This window comes from Prionailurus bengalensis, chromosome B2 (assembly GCF_016509475.1).
Source record: "Prionailurus bengalensis isolate Pbe53 chromosome B2, Fcat_Pben_1.1_paternal_pri, whole genome shotgun sequence".
NCBI lineage: Eukaryota > Metazoa > Chordata > Mammalia > Carnivora > Felidae > Prionailurus > Prionailurus bengalensis.
Window position 1 is genome coordinate 105,822,514 of NC_057349.1, and position 21,434 is coordinate 105,843,947.

General features: G+C 39.2%; 1 protein-coding gene across 2 annotated transcripts in view; it reads right to left on the reverse strand.

Annotated features, from left to right (window-relative positions):
* Positions 1 to 21,434, reverse strand: part of ROS1 (ROS proto-oncogene 1, receptor tyrosine kinase) — a 122,413-nt gene that overhangs the window by 21,533 nt on the left and 79,446 nt on the right. For both annotated transcript variants that reach the window (XM_043592200.1, XM_043592199.1), the window contains exons 32-41: positions 21,040 to 21,208; positions 20,188 to 20,305; positions 16,857 to 17,047; positions 14,984 to 15,067; positions 11,872 to 12,007; positions 10,444 to 10,606; positions 8,714 to 8,778; positions 7,646 to 7,775; positions 789 to 886; positions 370 to 573 (exon numbers count right to left, since the gene is read on the reverse strand). In XM_043592200.1, coding sequence (XP_043448135.1) covers positions 370 to 573; positions 789 to 886; positions 7,646 to 7,775; positions 8,714 to 8,778; positions 10,444 to 10,606; positions 11,872 to 12,007; positions 14,984 to 15,067; positions 16,857 to 17,047; positions 20,188 to 20,305; positions 21,040 to 21,208 — 1,358 coding nt within the window. The remainder of the gene's footprint in view (positions 1 to 369; positions 574 to 788; positions 887 to 7,645; positions 7,776 to 8,713; positions 8,779 to 10,443; positions 10,607 to 11,871; positions 12,008 to 14,983; positions 15,068 to 16,856; positions 17,048 to 20,187; positions 20,306 to 21,039; positions 21,209 to 21,434) is intronic.

Genomic DNA, 21,434 nt, shown 5'->3' on the forward strand with positions numbered 1-21,434 from the left:
CTAAAGAGATGTCCAAACCTCCTCAATGTCATAATGTTTTTGAGATGCATGATTTAAAATCTACCTATAAATTAACGATCATACATGCCAAAAGAGTAGGCATTTGGACATATACTTGGACATCAATCCATATGTACCAATTCCTATTAGTCATAGCCTCTATGCTTTTGGACTGTGATAAAATACTTGAAGTAAATGTATATATTTCACATATACGTGTAAGACAACGGATCAAAACTAATTAGGGTGAGAAGGGAAAATGTTGAGATCCAGGAATAGTCTCACCAGGTTAGGTGACCTTTTAAATTCCCTTCTGGCCCTGACATTGGGTGGTTCTGCCCAAATTTCTCCGTGTCCTGTTAAACTCACCATACGTCAGACTGAGTAGTGAAGATTCCATCCATCAAACTTTCTGGAGCCATCCACCGAACGGGGAGTAGGCCTTCCCCTCTCTTTCTATAATAATCATTTTTATAGATGTCCCTTGCAAGTCCAAAGTCCCCAATCTTCACTACCCGTGATGGACTGGTATAGTCTTTCACAGAGACAAGGCAATTCCGAGCTGCCAGATCCCTATGGCAGAAGCTATATTTAATAATGCTAAGAATAAAGTTCCAGAGATCAGACAAGTAACCCAAGTCAGTCTTTAGAGAAGGGAGACTTTTTATGGAAAGGTTTGCTATTTTGAAGTAATGTAAATGTTTAATTATCCTATATGTTTTACCCAAACTGCCGGTAATTGTTGTGCCGATGTCCGTAGGAACCTTGTATCTAGAATATCACTGTACCTGTGAATGAAGTGCATCTGTTCCAAGTAGACACAACCTTTTGAAATATCCACACACAGATCTACAAGGTCAACCAAGGTGAGTAAAGGACCATGAAACTGTAAGAAAGGAAAGAAAAGTTACAGGTACTTTTACAGTTTGTACAAAACATATACATATACATATACATATGTACACACACATATGTGATGTCTCAAAGGTATTTTTAGTTATGGTTACAAGAATTCAAATAAGGAGTAAAAGAACTAGGTTTACATACTTTCTACTGAAATAAACATAAATAAGACTATTTTTACTAAGCAGAGGCAATATCGGATCTTTATTGGAAAGATCTCAGGGTGTCAGGTCATACAGACCAAGATTTGAAACCTAGTTCTGGTACTTACTAGTTGTGTGAACTTGTTTACATTGTTAAATTCATTAAGTAACTTTCTCATTTGTAAAATGGGAATAACACTGACCATATAGGATTTGAGATAAGATATGTAATCTGGCTGGTATATAGCAACTTAATAAATAGTAGCTGCTGTCCTAAGTAGTAATAATGCTAATTTAATCAGTACTAGCTAGTTTAGTCATTGGCCCAATGTCACACTGTAATGTCAGGCATGACAATGGGCTTGTTTCTCAGGTGAACCCCCATCTGTTAGCAATTGTTAACAATACTCTAGTTCAAGGTCACAGATCACTCCTCTCCTCCAGGAGAGCCAGCCTGAACATATAGTTGAGCCTATACTGCTTGCAATGATTTCAACATGAAAAAAAGCCAGTTGAAGTTTTTATTGGCACCACATGGAAAAAATTCAATATTCCTTCCTCAAGGCTACATTCATATATTGTCTTTCCCTTGCCATTTCCCTAAAATAACCCTAGTTCAGGCCTTTATCGTTTCTATCTGACACATCCCAAACTTGTGTCCAGCCTCTTGTGCTTTAATCAGCCCTCTTCGTTGTGACCTACTGCCTGTGGAGTCTATTACAGGTTCCAAAGCACAGCCTCCATGGCAGCCCTGGACTGCACCAGTCTCTTTTTGCCTCCACTTATGACCCTAGTGTCTCTTCTCACAATCTGTGCTTCAGTCATGCCGGGACATTGGCAGTCCTTTATCCCTGCTCTGCATTTCTCAACCTCTCTTCTTTTTTTTTTTTTTCAATATATGAAATTTATTGTCAAATTGGTTTCCATACAACACCCAGTGCTCATCCCAACAGGTGCCCTCCTCAATACCCATCACCCACCCTCCCCTCCCTCCCACCCCCCATCAACCCTCAGTTTGTTCTCAGTTTTTAAGAGTCTCTTATGCTTTGGCTCTCTCCCACTCTAACCTCTTTTTTTTTTCCCTCCCCCTCCCCCATGGTCAACCTCTCTTCTTTAATTCTGCTATCATTCTAGAATGCCCTTATTCTTGATTTCCATCCACATCCTTCATTGAGCACCTCAAATGATTCCCACCTTCCCTCAATTTCTCTTAGATGAGTGCTTTTACGTGCTGCTCCCCCTTGCCTCCCCCAACAAGCCCATGTCTTGTCCCAAAACTAAGAAGACTCCTCATGTTCTTGGACTCAACATTGCCATGGTCCTGCTCAACCGTACCTCAATCCGACACCGAGTCTTGATCTTACTCCCAAGAATCAATCCCCCCACAACAGTGTTTGGGTCCAGCAGACACCAGACACTGGTCTCTTGGCCTATGTCTGAGTCCCTGCTGGGGGTCCCGACTGGTTCATTGGTTCCTCTGTGAGTGGAAGCCTGCTTTGCTATTGGCAAAACCCACTCTACTGAAGATGTTCCTCACTTTGAACCTTGCTTCTGAACTTCAGTGTGGTGGCTAACACCACGTTCCCTGCCAACAGGTTTTTAGAATGCTGCTTGCCTGCCTCAATCTCTATCACTTGCTCCTGATAGCCCCTGTGACAACCTGTTGGGATACCCCCATGTTGGGTCTCCTTGATTCCAGATGCTGCTGCTCTGGGCTCACCTGTCATCTTTCTCTTGCCAGCCTCCCCCTAGGCACATTCGACCTCCACCTGGGTCTGATCCTAGTCATGGCTTTTCATGACTCACATGGGAAGGTACAGTTTCAGAGACTGTTCTATCCCCTACTTTAGTTGTGTCTCAAACAGAAGACCTCCTCCATGAAGCCTTCCCAGGACTCCTCAGTTGGAAATCATCTCTCTCCTCTGTGTTCACAGTATATTCTCTATTGCATTCCAGTAGGCCCTCCCACTTTCTATCTTAAATGAGTTCTTTATTTATTTATTTTTTTTTTAAATTTTTTTTTCAACGTTTATTTATTTTTGGGACAGAGAGAGACAGAGCATGAACGGGGGAGGGGCAGAGAGAGAGGGAGACACAGAGTCGGAAACAGGCTCCAGGCTCTGAGCCATCAGCCCAGAGCCCGACGCGGGGCTCGAACTCCCGGACCACGAGATCGTGACCTGGCTGAAGTCGGACGCTTAACCGACTGCGCCACCCAGGCGCCCCTTAAATGAGTTCTTTATATTGACTTACCTCCCTACCATGTGGCAAGGTCCTTGAAAGAAAGAGTCACAGCCCTCACTATTGTATAATAAAAATGCAGCAAAAAATGGATAACTTGATGGTATCTGACTACATATTTATACTGTTTTGATGGGTTGGTTTTTGGTTTTGTCTTTTACTTTCTTCCGTGTGAATATAATCTTAGGATATCAAAGCTAAAAAGAGCCTGAGGACGTTGTCAGTTCAATACCCCATTCTAAAGACACAGAAACTGAGGTCCTGAAAATAAAAGACTAAACTAAGGTTTATGGGCCTACTTGCAGTCAATCTTTCTGTATTAGACCCAGCACTGTAGTCTCGGAGCAGGGCTAGGCAGAAGGATGCTTGCGGCCCTTCTGGAATGTTGCCTCTGAGCACTTCCTGTGGAGAGAAGGCTGCTTCCAAATGAGCTGAGCATGATGGGAACATAGAGCCCGCAGCGTTCTGGCACTCAGCACCTAACAGCATCCTGTTGTCTGGCTGGGGTGAGGGCAGTGAGGCATAGAAGCTGTCCTGGGCTGGAAAGGCAGTAGAAGACTCTTGAGGACCAATCAGCATAACCATCAGGCCCCTGACTAAATAGGAATAATTTGGAAAGAGCAGGTCCATATTTTTATTTAGTCTTTATCCCCTCTTCTCTACCCAAAACAAACAACATCTACAGATAAACTTCTTGTTAAAGATGGAGGACTCAGGATGTGCATTTTTAGTTCTACTCCCTCCCCAAACCTTACTACAATGGCAATATAGGGGAAATGTGTATAATCACACAAGGATAAATGTATCAGGAAACTAGATTTAGTGCACGAAACATTTTGGGAAAGGGAAGCAGATGGAAGGGTGGTCATTCAGCAGAGCCAAGAGAGAGCCTGGCCGCCTGCAGGGGGGAAGACAAGAATTAAGCTGTGTTTCACTATAAAACCCCCTAAGGCTCTGCAACTGGAGATAGCAGGTATCTCTGGATGTAGGGGTGTGGGGCAAGGCTGGAATCAAGAGGAATGTTTAGAAGTATATTTTAGGAGCTAACTAGATCCTAGACCCTCCCATGACAGCAGGAGGTTTTCCTCTTCAAAACACACACACCTACACACACACACACACACACACACACACACAAACACACACACACACTGAACCAGAACAACTCCACGTTCAAAGATACCAGTCGCACTAAGGCTCTGTGCTGAAAATGGAGAGGAAAATTAAACATGAGTCCAGATACTCAGCCTTGAGACCTCCACCCCCTTCCCATCTCACCTCCCTGAACTGAGGCTTAGGCATTTATCACTCAGGCAGGAGACTAGCAGATTCCCCTCAGGTGAACCTGGCGTGTGCCAGGAAAACACACAAATACTGTCATTTGAGGATTAGGGAGACCCCCAACGAGAAAGCAGGGTCCCACATAACAACCAAAAGGAAGCTGCCACAGACACAGTTTCCAGTCGACTTCTTAGGCCTCACTGTCAAAGAGGAAGACCAGCCACAAATCACCAAACATTTGAGAAAAGCTTCTCACATTACAAACAGATTCCAGAACAAAGAGGATAAAGGAAATCAGGACAATGCAGGAAGCAAATTAATACTTAAAAAAAACCATAATTGGTATCTTAGGAAAGATTAGAGAAGACTTTTCACCTATGAAAAAAAAAACAATACTATTTTAAAAAGAGTGAATCTGTGGAAAATTAAAATTTTTAATTTTATTTAAAAATTTATGGAAATCTACCAGAATTGAGAGCAAAGATACAAAGATGTAGAAAACAGGAGAAAACAACTATAGAACAAAGGATAAAACGGAGGGTTTTTCTAGAACCAATGGTGTTTCTAGAACAAGGAAGCAGAGGGGACAAAGAATTTTATTTATTATCCCAAAAAATAACATAAGGGCGCCTGGGTGGCTCAGTCAGCTAAGCATTTGACTCGTCATTTTGACTCAGGTGATGATCTCACGGTTCGCAGGTTCAAGCCCCACATAGGTCTCTGTGGTGACAGCACAGAGCCTGCTTGGGATGCTCTCTCTCCCTCTCTCTCTCTCTGCCCCTATTACACATGCTCTCTCTCTGTCTCAAAATACATAAATAAACTTTAAATAATAACAATAATAATAATAATAGTAATAGTAATATCCCAGAACTGAAGGAGGTGATTTTTCCAGGGTGAGTGTCCAGACTGGTTAAAAAAAAAAAAAAAAAAAAAAAAACTACCACACATAAGAAGTTCCTAAACTTCTCCAGAGAGGAGAGGCAAAAAGCAGGTCACTGATCATCAGTCCAGGAATCAGAATGGCATAAGACTTCTTTTTTTTTTTTTAATGTTTATTTATTTTTGAGAGACACAGAGACAGAACACAAGCAAGGAGTGCTTCTCAAAAAGAGGAGGGGAAAGGAGATTTTTCCTTCAGATGCTTGTTTTCTCATGCTTTCTCTCTTCTAAAAGAGAACAAAGAAGTCATGGAATAGAGGAAGGTAAGGTCCAGCAAGGAAATCACCAAGGTAAATGTGAAGCAAAGCCCTGGGATCACGGCTAGTCAGCTAACCCAGAGGACAAGCACCACACTGCCTCTAGGAGGAAAGTGTGCAAGAAAAACACCATTAGGTGCTGGATCATGTGATATATTTAACATATACATTGATAGAAGTGTTACAGTTCTGTCCAAGAGTTTAGTTAGGTATACAGAAAACTAAGCAAAGGGGGAAAACAAGAGGCATTTATTATTTTAGCCCAACGGGGGAATAAACCCCACAATCACAGTATTTGAATAACTCAACTGCAAGTAATTGTCATAGTAATGTAAATCTGCAATACTGATTTATCTGAAAAGTGTGACACAGTTTTTGATGGGTGGAGCTGGTGGGGTTGGGACTGATAATGAGTAAGTCTAAGAGAGTTAAAGCCTCACCTCTCATAGTAGGTAGTCAGTAGATTTCCCCCAAGACTGAAAATTCAATGTGCAGCAGTATAAACAGAGTTTGTAGGAACATGAGGTAAACACCAGAAGAAATTGGACAGATCTGGGATGTGGGGATGAGATAGTCTTTCTTTCTTTCTTTTTTTTTTTTTTCAATGTTTATTTATTTATTTTGGGAGAGAGAGAGAGTGAGCAGGGGAGGGGCAGAGAGAGAGGGAGAGAGAATCTCAAGCAGGCTCTGCACTGTCAGCTCAGAGCCTGATGCAGGGCTCAAACCCATGAACCGTGAGATCACGACCTGAGCCGAAATCAAGAGTAGGATGCTTAACCGACTGAGCCAACCAGGTGCCCCCAAAATAGTCTTTCGCTATAAACCTTGTTATATATTTCAAAGTTTTAGCCATATAATGTGTACTTTGACAGAAATAAAAACAAATAATAAAAAAATAAAAATAAAAATAAATAATTTTTTTGGTGAAATCTACGTTTAAATATTAGTTACTTGTTTTGTCTCATGTGTTTCTCATTGGAGATAAAAAGTAGGTTCCCACAGGTGCTGTCACCCCTGGCCCTCATTCCACGGTGTTTGCAGTGCCCTCGCTGTTCCAGGCACTGCTGGTAAGCACAGGGGAAGGGGGGGGGTGTGCGGTGGGCAGAACTACTGACCGGGCTTGTTAGTGTGACCATGGAAGAGAAAGCAAGGAACTGGATGGATGGCATGAAGGAGGAGATAGGAAATCAAGAATTCAGTTCTGTCTAACATAAGTTTGAGATGCCCATTAAAATCCAAACAGGGGCAGCTGGGTGGCTCAGTCTGTTAAGCATCCAACTTCAGCTCAGGTCATGATCTCTCAGTTCATGAGTTCCAGCCCTGAGTAGGACTCTGTGCTGACAGCTCAGAGCCTGGAGCCTGCTTCAGATTCTCTGTCTCCCTCTCTCTCTGCCCTTCCCCTGCTCATTCCCTTTATCTCTCTCTCTCTCTCTCTCTCACAAATAAATAAAGCCATTAAAAATTAAAACAAAATCCAGATATGCCAACTGGGTAGGGACATATAGTTATCAATAAAGACATAAGGGGTTGCAAATATCAATTTGGGACAGACAGGCATTAGATAAAGTACGGAGAAAGATGTGCCTTTCCAACTCCACACAATCTCTGTTCTCCAGAAAACATGATTCTGGCAGTGAAGTACCTATTTTCCCATTAAATACTAAAAACAGGCTCAAATAATCAGAAAATGCCAGAAGTTGGCCCAGGATTCTAATTGTCTTAATCCAAATGAAGGAAATACAAGAATTCTTTCTACAGAAGTCTTCAGAGGTTCTACCATCAGCCCGGATTGAATCAGCCTATTGAATTTAAATACATTTAGCAGGAAATTATAGAGCATTTGCATTACAAAACCAATACCGGGACCCCATTTCCTACCTTTGTCATCCGGGCTTTACGCAAATAGGTAAGAAGGTCTCCTCCTTCCATCAGCTCCAGGATAATGTACTGGGGTTCATTCAGCAGACAAACTCCAAGCTGCTTCAGAATGTTGGGATGGTTAAATTTGCTAAAAGGTGGAAAGAGACAGACAGGATGTTGTGACAGTAACAGACACCCTGGCTGAGAGCCTTTGGGAAATAGAGCAATTCTTTATCGTTTCCTCCAAAATTCCTGTTGTTGTTGTTGTTGTTCTCTAATAAATGGAAGTCTCCTTTTCCCAGTACTGTCCTGTGTGCCTGCCTTAGAGAGATGATACGGCAACCCCTAGTGGCCAATGCATACCGATAGAATAGGGTGATCTTTAGAAAAAACGTTTATATGAACTATTTCATGTTTTGGAAAAGAAAGTAATTTTAACTAGTATCCTTCTTCAAAAGATATTTGGAAGTATTACCTTTTGGGTCATCACAGGTATGGAATGTTATTCTCTTCCTTTTGGAGAAGCAAGTCAGACATGCAGGTTTGGCTTCAACCAACTTTCTCAATGCGTTAAAGCCAGTAAGCCCTGACCTGCTGATTAGAACCCACAGCATGGATCCCATAGACCACTGCCTCAGGCCATCCCTTTAAGATGCCTCTGAGCAGTTTTCATGACCAGCAACTGACTCTACCCTTGAAGACAAGTTTACCAAGACAGAGGATATTTTCCCTGACATCGTTGTACTTAGAGCTCTCCCTTCCTCCGTCTACTTGACCCATTATCACACGGTTCAAAGAACATAAGCATGCTTAAAGCTAAACAGCTTCAGAAGTCACTTGAACAACACACTTCTTATGGAAGGTAAAAGAAGAGAAGACCTTTTGCCTGAGGACTGCCTTTTGAAAGACTGGCTTCTGTATAATACTCGTCACTACAGACTATTTATTTATGTTTAAACTTGAGCCATGTTTATTCTGGGCATGATCTGTTACGTCAGGTCATTTTGAATGTTAAAAATTTACCAATCGGATATAAAGGCTTCCCACTCATACCAAGGAAAAATTAATCCAGAGCTGCCCCGATACCTCATCAGATGTGCCTCTTTCAGGAATTCAATCTTCTCCTGGTCTGTGGAGCCCTTCTTCAAAGTCTATGCAACATAAAAAGAAGCCAGGAATCAGTATAGCAGACATTTCTGTGCTCAGTGGGTTAATGGAGACCATCTTTGTTTTGTTTTGTAATATTCACCCTGACAGCTGGAAACAGATCATGGGTAATACGTGCGCATGTGCTCTGTAAACTTAAAGTTAGCCCGTGTGATACCCAGTGTTCACGTGAGAAAACCTGACAGATAAAAGATTGAGTATCACTTAAACAAATTCTCTCCAAAATGTAGACATTTTTACAAATTTGGTATGTAGGTCAGTTTCTTGCTTTTCAAAGTTTTCTACTCAATATCTGTTTCCCCCTGCATCCTTGTTAACAATACCCAATTTGTTTCTTAGAGGTATGATGCCCAGTCCCAAACAATTGGTCTAAGCTAATCATGAAAATTGTGTTTTGTGATTCTCCGGCCTCCCTTGCAAATAGGGGCGGTCATCTGACTCAATTCCGGTCAATGAGGTATAAGGGGAAAACTGCTAAAAGGGGAAAGAAGCTTGTGGAAAACTTTCACTTTTTGAACATATACGTCTAACGTTATCCTTACCCTTTCCCTTAACCTGAATGAAGATGTGATGCCTGATCTTTGGCAACCATCTTGGGACCATGAGGCAACACACATGTACAAAGTCAAGAGAATTTCAGATTTACTGGTTCTGACCTAACACAGTACTGCACAAAGCCAGCAGTCCTCTCATTAGGTGAGAAAAATAAACACTTGTCTACACCAGTTGAGGCTACAGTAATTTAAGTCCTTTTAGATGATATCATTTGGAAGTGGAGAAGATTTTGCTAACTTTTCTAGTTGTATAGCCCACCATCAAAGCAACAAATTCCTAAAAAGCAGTGATTAGGATATTGCTCAGTTCCATAAAGGATTCATCATCCCTCAATCAAAAGGTTTTACACAAATATGAGAATATACCCAGGGCTTCCTTAAAACTACATTAAATACACCATGATGAATAACCGTATAGTACAGTGGTCAGCAAACTATAGCTTACAGAACGATTCCAGCCTGTCACCTATTTTTGTACAGCTTGAGATCTGAAAATAATTGTTAACTTTTAATTTTGTATTTTCCCAGCTTTACTCAGGTATATTTGACATGTTACTTCTTCAAATGTTTGGGGGAAAAGTAAAAAAAAAAAAAAAAAAAAAAAAAAGAATATTTCTTAACACATGAAAATTATATGAAATTCAAATTTCAATACTCATAAACAAAATTTTACCGGAACACAATCACACTCATTAGTTTACGTATTGACTGGAGCTGCTTTTGCACCGCGATGCTGGAGTTGCATAGTTAAAACTGACACCAAATGGTTAACAAGCCATCATTGTTTACTATCTGCCATAGAACCTAAGACAGTGAGAAGGTGCTTTTACAACCCCCATTCTCTTATAAGTATATTTGCAGGGGAAAACCGCCTGCTGAGTCTTAGCAAATCAGTAACTTTAGAGGTAAGTGAATTACAGGGCTTATGTAAGAAATGGAAGAAAAATTATAATTTCTGGAGTCAGGCGTGGACTTCCACCTTCTACCAGTTCTCTTTCCAATTAAGAGCACTCATGTTTTATTATAGTTTCGTCCATGTAAATTCATGTAGATATGTTGAGCCAGCATGTCAAGGAATTAAAAGATCCACGTTACCTTCACTGCTACTTTGGTTTCTCCACTTCCAGCCCCTAAGATGTCTACTGCTGTCCCTTCATACACTTCTCCAAAGGCCCCGCTTCCCAACAGGAGACGCAGAGTCAGTTTTTCCCGAGGGAAGGCAGGAAGACTTTCAATCTCCTCTTGGGTTGGAAGAGTACTGGAAAACAATATTTTTGGTTTCCCAAAATACATCTGGTTTACAAGTTGGTGTTGGTGTCAGTGTTTGAGAAATAAAGAGTATGAGAAAGAGAAAGAGAAATCTCATGACTTTGCAACATTGTTCTATGTAATATAGCGATGTGGAATTTTGTGTGTCTATTCCTTCCCTATTCCACCAACCAGAATATTCCTTCCCTATTCCAAAACACAGACAGAGCATGTCACTTCACTTCTAGGCACCGTTATCTTGATAGAAACATGCATATGCGTGCATTGCCTCAAGAATTTTAACTGTAGTTTGTTTTGTTAAAGTTATGAGTTATTAATTTCTTTGGGTTATCAATTCATGTAAAAAGCTATTGCAAATTAGTAATAAATATATCTGGGTTTATGAGCCTAAAAATTTTCATGTTAACTATTTCACACACCTGATCTCTTATGTAGAACAACATTTAGCATGACTACAAAAATCAACTCTTTCTCCATAAGGTTAACTTTTAGAAGCCAACTCTCACCTGGAATATTATGAGGGGGAAAAATTGTCTGAATTTAAAATGCTTTGAGTTTTTGAAACAGAATCTTGAATATAGATTTGCGGAGTATTTTCTCAAGGAAAAGTCACCTCTGAATCACTAATTTAGATCGCCTCTGGGTCTACTTTTAAACTTCCATCTTTATGTCTTGGAATTATAAATTTCAAGGCCTATGACTATATAATTCTTTTAGCATAGGCCATAATATAGTGTCTTGTATAAACCGCAATATAGTGTCTTGGATAAAAAGACATTTAAATATTTTCTTCAACTAATGACAGCAACATAAGTTCAAATTCAACGATCTTAAAGAGCTTTTGTAGGCAATCACCATACAACGTTTGAAAACAGATTAAGATTGACTTAACGGCACAGGCATGGGACCCTTGGAGTTCCTCTCTTCTAGTTGCCTCCAGTTGAACCAAGCGTGTTACCATCTGTTCTCTTCAATACAGTATTTATTTCCTTGTTTCATTTATTTTTTAACTATGTGATAAAACACTGGAAAACAATGACATTTTGATGATCTTCCTTACACTAGCATAACCACATAATTTGCCATCCATCTCAGGTCACATTTGAAAATGGAAGGGGTTGTTATTAATAATTATGCCAGAGTAATGAGCATTACTCTGGACAGGACCAGGACAGTCCTGGGATCCATGAGCACTCTCTTTATAGTTGCCCACTGTTCTCTAGGTGCCCCATAATGATGGCCCCGGTTACATACTGTATCGCATAGCAGGCATTAGCCAGTCCTACTCCAGCGGCCAGGCCTCGAAGTTCAGCCAACTCTTTGTCTTCGTGTATGAGACCCGTCAGCCCTTCCGTGGGAGTTTTTTGCTTCTTTAATTTTCTATGCCAGACTATAAAATAAAAAAGGACATAATTTACAAAATGAAACATTGCTTTATTTCTGAAGAAATGTTAACAATACATTTGAAACGTTTAGATGTAAGAACACCATTGATAGGATAACAGAATTTGATTGAAAAATTTGTCCAGAGCAGAAAAACAAATTAAATCTAGGTAGAAAGACATATAAAAACACATAAATTATACCACGTCCCTTCTTACCTTGTGTCGCAAACCAAAGCTTAATGCATTTCTTATAAACAAGTTGAAGTCTCTTAATATCAGAACTTATTTCTCAAAATCACCCCTAAACTAGAGTCAAAATAAGGCAAAACTAATTTGCATTATAATTATTAGTGAAACAAATTTATATCTGAGTCCAGATATGTCCAGGTTATACTCTTAGAGTAGATCTGAGGAACACTTTCAATATAATGGCATGCTTTTTTTTTTCAGAGTACAAGAGTTTATACCATTGTTGTTCATATACACATACTCAAATATACAGGAAAAACTATTGCAATAAAACTCATCAAATATAAATTATCTTCCCTAAGCTGTGAAATCATGGATGATTTATATTGTCTTCTTCATACAATGAGCACATATTATTTTCATAATCATAAAGATAAGTGATTTTTGGAAGATTAAAATACAATTATAAGGTCAACCATCTATACTAGAACATTGGCTCAAAAGTTGAAAACAGCAAAGATGTTTTGTAAGATGATCGTTAAAGTCTGAATCGCATTCCAGAGTAGCTTCTGTTTCCAACAGGTTAGAGTTTCGTTCGAGCGAAATTCCATCTGAGGGACCACATGGGGGAAAGATCTTAAGTACCTTTGCCAATGCAATTTTTCAAACCTGAAAAGCTCTCACTCCCCCCCTTTCATTTTTAAAGGCACAGCTCAGGCCCCCATCCTCATCCTCAGCGATGCCTTCTAAGACCTCTGCAACTCTGCTGATCTCTTATTTACGAATTTACAAGACCACTTGTAGCTCTCAGTTAGCACTTCTATGTCAGTGTCCAGTGCATTTCCTGTACTATTGCCTTTTATATCTCACTCTTTATAGTTTCACACAGGTTATGTCTCATTAAACGGCAAGCTGCCATGATAAGCAATTGCATTTTACAACTTATTTCCCTCTGCTCCCAACATGAGGCTAATGTTGCATGTTAGATATGACCACTCACCAAAGCGAAGGCTGTCGATGTTTATTTTTAAATACCTGCTTCAATTTTATATTTGTAAGTACGATTGCTGAGAGCCCTCCGCCCAACACAGATTTTTAAACAATTGCCACTTCTCATTATTTTAATAACTCAATCTTTTCTCATGCACTCACACACTCAGACTAGTCAAACCACATGCACTGCTGCTAAAAGCAAAGAACCAAATTAGCTTAACTGTACTACAAAATTCGTAAGTTCCAAATAGAATAGAGACCTTTAAATCCTGAGAAAGTCAGATATCCATGGGATGACTCGAAAGCACAATATAGGTTGTCTGAAATTATCTCGTGCTCACCCACTAGAGTTATGGGTTTAAACAGTGGTGATGTACAGTAGGCAAGCAAAGGTCAGATGGAAGATTCTTCCTGTAATACTCCTTCCCCGTAGGAAAGCAGACAAGCAGTCAAGCCTATATGCCAACTGCCAAATATACTACAGCCGTACGTGTAATTCTGGAGGGGCCGGCTTAGTGGCACTAGCATCAGCTGTGCAATACTTAGACTCCCTGGAACCGCAGGTTAAGATCCTGGCAGGGTCAGCTGAAATTTTTAGCTTTCCAAGTGAGCTAAAGGAGTTCCGTATATTATCTGGGTGGAATCTGTGAAAAGAAATCTCAATTCAAGTGTCAGTGTGTTCTCTGATAGCTCACCACTCCAATCAGTTTGGGGAAAGAATAAAGATTCAGACCAGTTAGTAAAATCCTGGCTTTCTTTATCCTGAGCGCTAAGTTTAGCTTTACGTTGGTAACTTTTCCTTAAACTTTCCCTTCTTTCCCTTATGCAGGGAAAAAAAAAAAAAAAAAAAACAAGCCAAAGTTTCCTAAATATGTACTTGAGTATTCTTTTCTGGTAAGTATTGTGTCTTTCTTATAATGCTTCAGTATGTCAGGGACCCACAATATTAGTAAGTGATGATAGGATGCTATCTTGTAATCCAAACCAGGATATTTGGGGCACTGAAAGAAAGTCCTATTAATGTTTATGCTGAAACAAAAGGAATGATCCACGATATATGATCACCAAGATAACCCTATAGGCCCAATATTTGACCCCAATATTTCTGGAGTTGTCACTGTATTTTCTCATCATTAAACCAAATCTTAAAAAAAAATTTAGGACTAGCACATTAGTATAAAAATGAGTAGAGAGAAACAGCTACCTTTCTATCCACCTAACAAATTCTTCTGCTTTCCTGGTCATTTATAAACGAGCAGGGATTTGAAATAAGCAAGTTAGACATCTGAAAGCCAGTGTGGACCCTACAAGTCAGAGATGGGTTGTCTGCAAAGGAAGAGCTATTCCTTCCAAACCAGTCTGTCTGCCCAGAGACCCAAACTATCCCAGCAAGGACTGTCACTGGTCTCCTATTAATCCTACACTTTTTTTTTTTTTTTTTTTTTGCATCCCGAGTTATTTTTCTTTTACTTATTTAAAACTATAAGCCACAAAGCACTTGGCATGTAGCCAATCCAAAATACTGTTTTAAAGAAAGCTAAAAGTTGGTGCCCTTATAATCAGTTTTATCTAAAGTACACCATGAAGTATAAGTGCAGATATATTTTTCGTAAAATAGTTACTCCAAGAGCAGAAAACAATTCACAGAAGTTAGTGGTTATGAAAATCTAGCCAAAAGTAACTGTGAAATTTGTTAATTTATTTCATGTGGGAAATACACTAAGTGCTAAATCAACTAAATATGATCAAGTAAATAGTTTACTACTTATATTTTTAAATCAATTTATTATTATACTTACCAAAAATCAATGTGATTATAACAACCAGAAATATTCCAATTATAATAATAAGTATAAAGCTTCTTTCTGATATCCAAAAACCATCTAATAAAATAAATGAAAAAAAAAAAAGTAAATTTGCAGAATAAAGCTAGGTAGTTTCAGATATGCCTGAACCAGCTCCTACTAGATTTTTGCAAGCCACTTGTTAAACCACTGGTAGTTTGAAATCACCCACAGAAAAAGTGCTTAATACCACAGGAAATTAAAATCAAGGTTTTCGTTTGGTTTTGTTTTCCAAAGATCTGGTTTACCAATACACCATTGTGATGTGCCCACCCAATCTACTTAAAAATAGCGGCGGAAACACCTATAATCTTTTTAATGAATTTGGAACAGAGAAATCTCAATCTTCACATAGTATATAATCAGAATTATTGTTTCTTCTATACCGTCTTGCATTACATTCAATTCTATAGGTGTTAAACTGAGGAATAGAACCATGGAAACATGGTACCTTCTCTTGGTAGTTTCAGTTGAGGAGAGGTGAGACATGTAGGGCAGAGCTTGGCAAACCATAGCCTGTGGGTCAAGTCTGGCCATAGTCTGATTTGCACTACCCATTAGCTAAGAATTATTTTTACATTTTTAAAGCATTATTTGAAGAAGGAGGAGAAGGAGAAGGAGAAGGAAGGGGAGGAGTAGAAGGAGAAAGGGAAAAAAGAGGGGGATGGAGAGGAAAAGAATGGGAAGAAGAAGAAACAGCAGCCACAGACATCAGATGTAGCCTGCAAAATGTAAAATATCAACTATTTTGGGTTTTTTTTTTTTTCAGAAAAAAAATTGCTGAGGTTTTATCCAGGTAATGAATTATAATACAAATAAGAATGATGCAAACATTATATAGAATAATATAGGCTGTGTGTATGTGAAATGCAATAATTCATCTTGCCTAAAGATCATCAGTTAAGCAACAGCTCTGGGCTCATTTAATTTAGGCCTTGAAGGATGAGAAGAATTTCAATTGACAGAAAGTAAGGGAAAGGAAAACCCAGCTAAGGGGTGAATGGTAGGTGGTGGGAACCCACATTCTAGGCTGAGGGAAACAAAAGCTTAAAGACCTAGTGTCGTAAAAAGGTTTTTACCAGTATGGCTACAACATAGGGGCAACTATTGAGAACAATGAACATGGAAGGCCTTAAATGTCACACACACAAGTTTCCACTTGACTCTGAAGGCAGTGAACGGAAAGTTGTTTTAGGGATTTCAGAGATGGGTTAAGTGATCCAGCTTGTGCTTCAGCTAGATTAACCATCAGCAGTGTGATTAAGCTTAGAGCACAGACAAGAAATGATAAATTAGGAAAGCCAAAGTGGAAATAAGAAGACGACCCCCCATTAAACAGAAACCAAGATGGCAAATAAATAGAACTTGGTGAAAGAGTAGCGTGAAAATTAAATATGGTATTGAGATTTCTAGGCTCTGTGATCAGACAGATGATATAGCACCACCTACAATGGGGTACACAATGGAAGATGAAGATATTGAGGAAGAGTCAAAGCATAGTTTTAGGCCTGTTGTGTAGCAGGTGAGAATATCAGGAAAAGGAACACAGGCTGGATCCAGACCAGACTGTGGACAGCCTAGGAAGCCTATCCAGGAACATGGACTTGATGTGCCGGGCATTAAGAAGTAGCTGATTATTACTGAAGAGAAAAATGACACGAGGACGCTGATGTTTTAGGAAGATCACATCACATGAAATGAATAGTTCCATAGTCTAGATGATAAATTATACAGTCATCCAACTCATTTCTGTTGTTAAGAATTCACTTATCTTTCTCTCTGAACCTTTATGTAATCAGTTAGAGCATAGACAGACATCGTAACATACCTCCAACTAATATAATATTCTCACTGATTCCACTATAGTCACCAAATCCCAGATTATTTGCAGCTACCACTCTGAACTGAAATGTTCCTTTCAGGTTTTTGGACTTCCATGTGCAAATACTACCGCAGGACCCATTATATGCCATCCTCCACATTAAATTCTGGTTCTGTGAATCATTTGAAGTACCCTTTCTACAAAAAAAAAAAAAAAAAAAAAAAAAAAAAGAGCAAAATGGTCAATATAGAAAATATAAGAGACAATATATGTGTTGTTTCTAGATGCTCCTCTACCATTTCAGCAACAGAAATCAAGAGCATCTCCTACTGCACACTTTACCTTTGATCTCATTCCTCCCACACAGCATAATCCTGTAAAGACATCCTGGCAATGCATGGAGCCAACAAACTCAGCCCATTGGGAAAATAACAAGTAGTGAATGGCCAGGAGAGAGCTGAAGAGGTTTTTCCTACTATTAGAATGTATAAACTTTCTTCAGAATTCCAAACACATCAGACAGTTGTTCCATAATTTATAACCTGGAATTTTTTATACTTTCTTAATTCTCAGTCTCTTATGCCATGTGTAGTTTATGTATACCATAGCTCTGCATAAAATGAAATACAGGACATAAAATTGATAAGGAAGATGTAATAGTTTGAATACCAAAATTATCATTACACCTGAGATTCCAAGGTTTATTTCTTCCATTTTTATTGGCATCTACTCCACCTCAAGTCAACCCACATTATTCTTTATATGAAACATGGAAAGAGCACAAGAGTGGGGCTCAAAAGATATAAATGGAATGGCTCTTAACAGAATCGTAGACTGAGGACAAGCTCCAGGCCTTCCAATTATGTCCTGACAATGAAGAACTTTTCAAGTCTGGGACTTTTCAGACAACAACAGTTTTAGGACTTGGTACCAACCCACAGTAAGCCTAGGGATAGCTAGTTCTGCTTCTACAAACTGAGTGGACATCCTGAAAGGGATGGGAAGGCTCAGCCCTTGAAGGACAGGGAAAAGACAAGAACTTCAGGAGGATCAGGGCAACAGAGTTGTTCATAACTGTTGCCAGGAGCTAAGTGTCCTAGGGACCATCCTGCATAAGACTCTTTGTACAATGTCTTCGTACATTTTGTGAAGTCTTGTGTTAGGCACTGGCAATTTCATTGTTCAATTCCAACAACTCTAATCCAAAGGAAAGAAACACTTAAAAATTTATAAAATGGCTCTTCACAGTTATTGGCCATTGAGGAAGACAAGAAAGAATTCTGATATTGGTTGAGAATCTTCTATTTATAACACACCATACTGATGCTTTTTATTTCATTTCCTGTTGTTGAGTTTTCACAACAACCTAAAGAGGTAAATACCATCATCCCATTTTACAGTTGAGAAAACTTAAATTCAAAAAAAAAGAGTAAAGTAAGTATTTAAACACGGTACGGGGTTGAGTAGTATCCCCCAAAACTTACACCTACCCAGACTTTGTGAATGTGACCTTGTTTGGAAATAAGGTCTTTTAGATGTAAGCAAGTTAAGATGAGGTCATATTGGATTAGGGTAGGCTTAAATCCAATGACTAGTGCCTTCTTTTAATTTTTTTAAGTTCATTTTTTTAATTTGAGAGAGAGAGAGAGAGAGTGCAGGGGGGTGGTGCAGGGAGAGAGAAGGAGAGAGAGAGAATCCCAAGCAGGCTCTACCCTGTCAGCCCAGATCCCAGTGTGGGGCTTGACCCAAGAACCATAAAATCATGACCTGAACCGAAGTCAGATGCTTAACCGTCTGAGCCACCTAGATGCCCCATTGACCAGTGCCTTCTTAAGAAGAGAGGAATATCGGCACAGATATACACAGAGAACACCATGTGATGACAGAGCCAGAGTTGGAAGTGATACATCTGCAAGCCAAGGAATACCAAGGATTGCTGGGAAGTCTGGATCACCAGAGGCTAAGAAGCAGCAAGGAAGGATTCTTCCCTAGAAACTTCACAAAGTGCATGGTCCTACTGATACCTTGATTTCCGACTTCTAGTCCCCAAAACTGTGAAAGAATAAATGCTGTTTCAAGCCACCCAGTGGTGGTACTTTCTCATGGCAATGTTAGGACACTAATACAGTGTATTCGGCTTCCACGTTCACACACTATCACTACGACTGTACCATCAGCAAGTACCTAGTGTATACTAGTATCCTGACTGAAGAAGTGACTTTGAGATACAGCAATTCATTCTATTATTATCCCATTATCCCTGCCATGAGAGTAGAGGCTTGGGGCAAGAAAATGCAAAGAATGTATGGAGTTCTGCTCTTAAGGAGTCACTGAAGGGAACACACTAAATGGTTCCTAGCAAGACAGTGGTATGGGCTAGCTGGCGAATATAATTAGAGTCCCAGACCACCAACACAGTTCTGCAGATCAGAATGCATTGGACTCTGCATGAAAAACAGTAACAGAATTTACAAGAAGGTTTCAGTTAGAAATATGGCCAGTGTAATCCTCTGCCATGAGCAGGAAATTTTTTTAAGGTTATGGGAATGCCAGATCAAGATGGAGCAAAAATAGATCTAAAGCTCAAATTGCCAGGACTATAATTATGGAAGTGACTTTTGTCCTTGGAACTTCTTAAAAGATAGCTTCATAGATCCATGAGAGGAGTGTCTGTGGAATTTGGAATTCTCCCCTCAAGCTGGCATGAAATCAGTTCATCTGAGCCAGTTACCATTATACAGAGCTCCCCATACTGGCCAGCTCTGAGGTTGTACATGTTCACTAGCTGCCTGGTTTTCATTGAAGGCACGCTTTCAGATCCTCGGGCACACAGTGCAAGTTATACTCTTCACAAAGGATAAAGAATCCAGTGTAACCTATATAGTTCAGACCATTTCTGTGCTTGACCTGTTTTCACATTCTGAAATATACCTGGTTCACTGCCAGTTCTCACCAGACGTTATTCATCTTGCTAAAACAAATTATCATCAGAAATTTGCATGCATACCATCGTCTAATATCAAATATCAGCCCTGTTTCTTGGACAGAATAGAAATTAAATAAATATTAGCTGCACATGCCAATGACTGGATTATTTCCATAACGTTTTGACAAGTAGTTGCAGATTTCTGAGAAGGATGATGTGATCTCCTTCTGATCGGAGTGCCAAGGCTGACCACTAGGCATTGGGCAGAGAGCACAATGGTGCACTGAAGATCCTTAAGCTAAAGATCCTTCATATTTATTTATAAATATTGCTAATTTTGATCTAATAACACCTTACAATTAACCACTTAGCTCTTTGTAGTTTACAAAGCACTTTTGCAAACAGACATACCTGACCTCAAGGACATAGTACATAAGCCGGCTTCCATTATCTTCAGCTTTTTCCCACTGTATTGAATCTTTACTCCCTTCTAATAATTTTGGAATGCCTGGTTTACTTGGGACTCCAGCTTTGGAAACATAAGAAAGTACTGATTGGTATGTCGGAAGTAGAAAATATTCTGCATAACATCTTTCCACAGAATATATTTACTGAGAGGAAAGTCAAATACATTAATGAAATATTCAGAAATATTCTCATATGAGTGCATATTTTTAAATGAGTATCTGAAGTTTTTGTTAGTGATGGATTAGATGGACCAATGATAGGAATAACATTATTATGTTAGCTCACCACAAAATAAGTGATGTGAATAAAGAAAACTGTAAATTTTGGAGCATTTCCCCTTTGATTCTTACAGGGATCAACTTGGAGTTACAGTATACCTTTTAAAACACTCATTAGCATTCTTTTTAGATTTTTTAATTTTTAGCATCTAGAATACAGTAGTCAGTAAGTTAATATTTGTTGAACACTCAACCACACCATTTAACTTTTGTTCTCAATGCAAAATGTCACAGATAGACAAGAAAGTAGAGAATACTGGAAGGTGGAATCATCTTGCTCAGTTCAGGATTCTGCAAAACCTGGTATTATCTCAGTATTATCTCATTAGTGCCTGTAAAGACTCCGGATTCATTTCAACTCTTACCTCAAACTCTAGAAATAATTTACTCCTCTTCAAAAAGAAAAGAAAAGAAAAAGGTTAACCTCTAGCATTAGTGAAATAAGTGATAAGAAACTCATTGAGAAACTTACAGGGCTTTTTGAGTATTGAGGATTATTGAGGCTATCAGTACTCACCTTTTGTCTTAAAGCTTTCTGGGAGTGAGGTGCTATTTTCTCCTGTCCTATAAACCACCACTACGTGGATGTTATAGGACATATAAGGCTGTAGATCTGTGATGCTACAGACATAAGCAGGGCCTTGGATGCATGAAGTGTTCACACGGTAAAACTCATTATACTTCCACTGGAAAAAAGAAGTCTCAATATTTTTGGTTCTTTAAGAAAACCTTCTTAAGCATAGAAATTCACAAGTCTATGGCAAGCAATTAAAAATTTAAATAAAGTTTCTTTTCAATTAAAATAAGTGCTCCTTTATGAATGTTTGATCCCAAACATTATCTCCACCACTGACCGCCATTTTAAGTTTGTGACAAGCTATAACTGACTTGAATAACGGTTCTTAGGATGAG